Source organism: Trichechus manatus, unplaced genomic scaffold (assembly GCF_000243295.1).
Source record: "Trichechus manatus latirostris isolate Lorelei unplaced genomic scaffold, TriManLat1.0 scaffold00031, whole genome shotgun sequence".
In the NCBI taxonomy this organism is placed as follows: Eukaryota; Metazoa; Chordata; class Mammalia; order Sirenia; family Trichechidae; genus Trichechus; species Trichechus manatus.
This window is the reverse complement of record NW_004443967.1, coordinates 7011754-7015564: the sequence shown is the minus strand read 5'-3', so window position 1 is coordinate 7015564 and position 3811 is coordinate 7011754. Positions and strand designations below refer to the sequence as shown.

General features: G+C 40.3%; 1 protein-coding gene across 1 annotated transcript in view; it reads right to left on the bottom strand.

Moving 5' to 3' along the window:
- Positions 1-3811, bottom strand: part of PNLIPRP3 (pancreatic lipase related protein 3) — a 53332-nt gene that overhangs the window by 2173 nt on the left and 47348 nt on the right. Inside the window, 2 exon segments of the mRNA XM_023729895.1 lie at positions 153-320; positions 3155-3266. Coding sequence (XP_023585663.1) covers positions 153-320; positions 3155-3266 — 280 coding nt within the window.

Below are 3811 nucleotides of genomic sequence, written 5' to 3'. Positions count from 1 at the left end.
AGTATTAATTTCTTAATCACTCCTTAACTACAAAATTTCAAGATATACAAATTTTTATACTAGTTGCAAATTTTAAATTATGTATAGATTTTAAATACTATTTATAAAATTTAAACTATGCTTGGAAATGCAAAGGAAAAAGTCATACTTACTTTTATCCATATTTTCCAGATATATCTATCACCATTTTTGCTCCCAACTTATTCTGAGAATGTCCAAATGAATGTTCCTTCCAAATGAACTCAATACTCGTAATATTTCCAACATTCACATCCGTATCAATTAATTTTGTGTAAGTCATGCCTGGTTTAAGTTTTCTACTGTAAACAGAAGAATAAGATTCATAAGCTTGCACTGAGCATTCACAATGTGACGTGAAAGAAAACATCTGTGTGTACCATGGAATGTATTCTTTCCATTCACACTGATCAATATCTCAGAAGAGCATGGTTCTGAAGCTTGAGAGAAGGGTGAGATGAATAAGAAGCTTCGCTAGCTGACTTCCAGATAATGCCTAGAGAGGCATTATCTTGATGAGTTTTCCACCATGAAAGAGCTGGTCTTGGCTTTGTGGTGTCAGAAAACAGATTTTATCGACACTGGGAAATGATCAAATTGTCAGTGATGGATGAAATTCACAGAAGACTAATCTATAAACCAGAAGCCTGTTTATCAGTTCATAATGGGGAAATGCTTCCTTTTTATTAACCCGACTGTTCTCCTGCCTGATCCCTGGCACCTTCTTTATCCATAGAAAGGAACATGGGTAACCAAACTAGTGATCAGAAGGTGTTTTGGTGAGCATGGCAACAGTGCAGACAGAGGTGGATTATTTTAGGGCATGTTCCACCCAGTCCAAAATGAGACCAGATGAATCTTTCCCTCCCCACGAGGCAAAAATCCTTCTCTGAAGGCACACAACAACAACAACATGGCCCAGACTGCTCATGTCATCCAAATCAACATCTCTTACCTCCAAAAGGGCTACCTGACTCCTCATTTTCTCTGTCTACTGATAACCATCCTCCTTCTGATGATACAGTCCCTTTTTTGGTTGTGTCAGTAAAATAAATTAAGCTGAAGTTAGTAACTGATTAAGCTATGGTCCAATCTAAACTAGTTCCCACGTTGATCTCTATTAATCACCTTGCCTTATTTTCCTCATAATACTTATCACTATCTGCTATTTCCTTATTCATTTGCTAATTTATTGTCTGTCTCCTCTAACTAGAATATAAGCTACATGAAAATAGGAACTGTGTCTGCATCCCAGCAATCAGAAGAGTTCCTTGCACACAAAACCAAAACATCAAACCCACTGTGTTCAAGTCGATTTCAACTCAAAGCGACCCTGTAGGACAGAGTAGAACTACCCTATGAGTCAGAAACCATTTGATGGCAACGGATTTGGTTTGGTTTTTGGACTTTTTATGGAAGCAGACTGCCACATCTTTCTCCCGAGGGGCGGCTGGTGGGTTTGAACCTCCAGCCTTTTTGGTTAGCAGCCAAATGCTTTAATCACTGCACCAGCAGGGGTCCTTCTGCCACACTGGAGGCACTTAAGTGTTTGCTGAATAAATGCATGAATGTTGGTATTCCTAGGGCTTGTTTTATTCCATGACAATGTAGAATTTATTGATTTAATTATCAGAAGGCAACTCTACTTTCGAGTTCTTAAGGGTAATCTCTCTGTCGCTCCACGAACTGCCTTCACTCAGTGCCCATACAATGCAGCCCTTCATTAAAGTGTCACTAGAAGTCCAAACAACTAATACATAATCTATGGCGAAGCCAGACTCTACAGCTTAACTGAAGAAGAGGATATCAAGACATCTGCTGGGAACCTTAAAGGTTTAATTATTCTTAAAAGAGGACTGGGTAACTATGCAAGGTTACAAACAGTTTGTTTAGACACTGCTAAAACAAGTACGGAAATGTCAGAATGCTCCCGCAAATCTTAAAAGGGGCAAGCATTGAATATTCTTCCCCATCTGCCCCCAGGCCAGGTGCCTTTGTGAATGGAACAAACAGCTTTATGCAGTATCCTGTGAGCCACAAAGCCATAGGCACACTCTTGTGTTAAACTGTTACCAGACGGGTGGCTTCATGGAACCATGAAGAACAGGCAGAAATGAGATATGTTAAGTCAGGGAAGGGTATTTGGAACAAAAGAACAGCATGGGCAAAATCAGGAAGGGAGGGAAGAGTGGGATCTATTTAATGCTGGGGAGTGCAAACGGTGTAACCTGGCTAAGTTGAAGAGGAATGAAACACCTCTGGGAAGGTGGGCTGGAGCCTGTGCATCAATCTAGGATGCCGAAAATCACTGACAGAATCCACACTTAACACCAGTTACACTAAGAGACGTGCAGAAACTCTGCCAGAGTGATTAAACCGATGCATCCCACAGCTGACAAAACAACCACAAAATCTCTGCTTTTCGTGCCTCCACTCATTATTGAAGATAATGGAAATCATAGAAGCAAAACATCTAATCCATCCATCTGTTAGCAAATGGTAGCATCTAGTTAGTGTGTGTAATGTTAATTCTGAAATGAATTACAGAGTTAAACAACAGAAGTGAAGTACAAACATGGTAAGGTTGATCAAATAAAACTTAAGGAAAACACAAGATAAAAGGAAAATTTAGCCAAAGACACACAGTGAATGTCTGTACTGAATTATTTCTAAGATTGACTGTGCCAACATATGTCTTAGTTCTGTGGGTACAACTTATAGAGCTTTTACTAGAAATTTAGCAATTGATATACATTTTAAAAATTTCATACATAAGCTGTGACCTATGCAAGTAAAGATACATGCTCTAGTTTGCATAATATTAAATGGACTGGATTAAAAATAGATCTTGTGTACCCCATTGTTAATTTTTTCCACTTGCTTCATTATCTAGATCTGTATTTTCACATCTCCATTTCCTACCATTTTCAGTTTCTAGTTGGAACTGTCAAGAAAATAGGTATTAGGGTTTCTACTTTATATCTGGAAAACTGGAAAAATGAAAAGTCAAACATCGCACAGAAGCCTGTGGTATTGCAGGAAAAGAGAAGGCCAAGGTGCTTAATAAGCCTTCTAACTGAGTGTTTACTGAGCACCTGCACTGTGTTAGCTGCCAGCTCCTCACTCTTAGGCCTACCTGGTTATCTCCAACTCCCCCATTTTCCCAATCGTTCCACCTACATGGAGAAATATGCTTCCCTGAGTGACATTTTTTCCACTGACTCTGACAGACAATTTGTGCCTCCAACCTGGAAATAAAGAGAAAAAAAGAAAAGAAAATGAAGGGTTAAAAATACTGGAAATGCGAGAGGCGTGGTCAACATGGCAGACTAGTTCCACGCTTCCTATATCCCTCTTACAACAAAGACCTGGAAAAACAAGTGATTTGATTCTGTGTGAACATCTGGCAGCCCTGAACAAGGCAAGGTTAAGAAATCCATCTGAGTCATACCGGAGAGGAAGACTATTTGGAAGAGGTGAGGAGTGCTAGAGCCACGGCGGCGATACTGCAGAGACACAGCCACGCTGGGCCGCGATGAAGCAGGCAAACAGCTGTGCTGTGCGCGCGCTCAAGAAGCAGTCTCCACATCGAGAGAGACCTGGCAGCAGAGATTCTACTTGGACACTCTGAATCAGTGAAGAGCAGCTCCCAAGAGACTAGGATAAGTACATGTACGCACCCTTTCACAGCCATTTAAAAAAAAAAAAAGCCCATTTGGGAAAAACCTCTCTCCATTTTACCTCCTACCTCTGCGCTCTGCACCGGATTTGGGAAAAACCTCTCTCCCTTTTA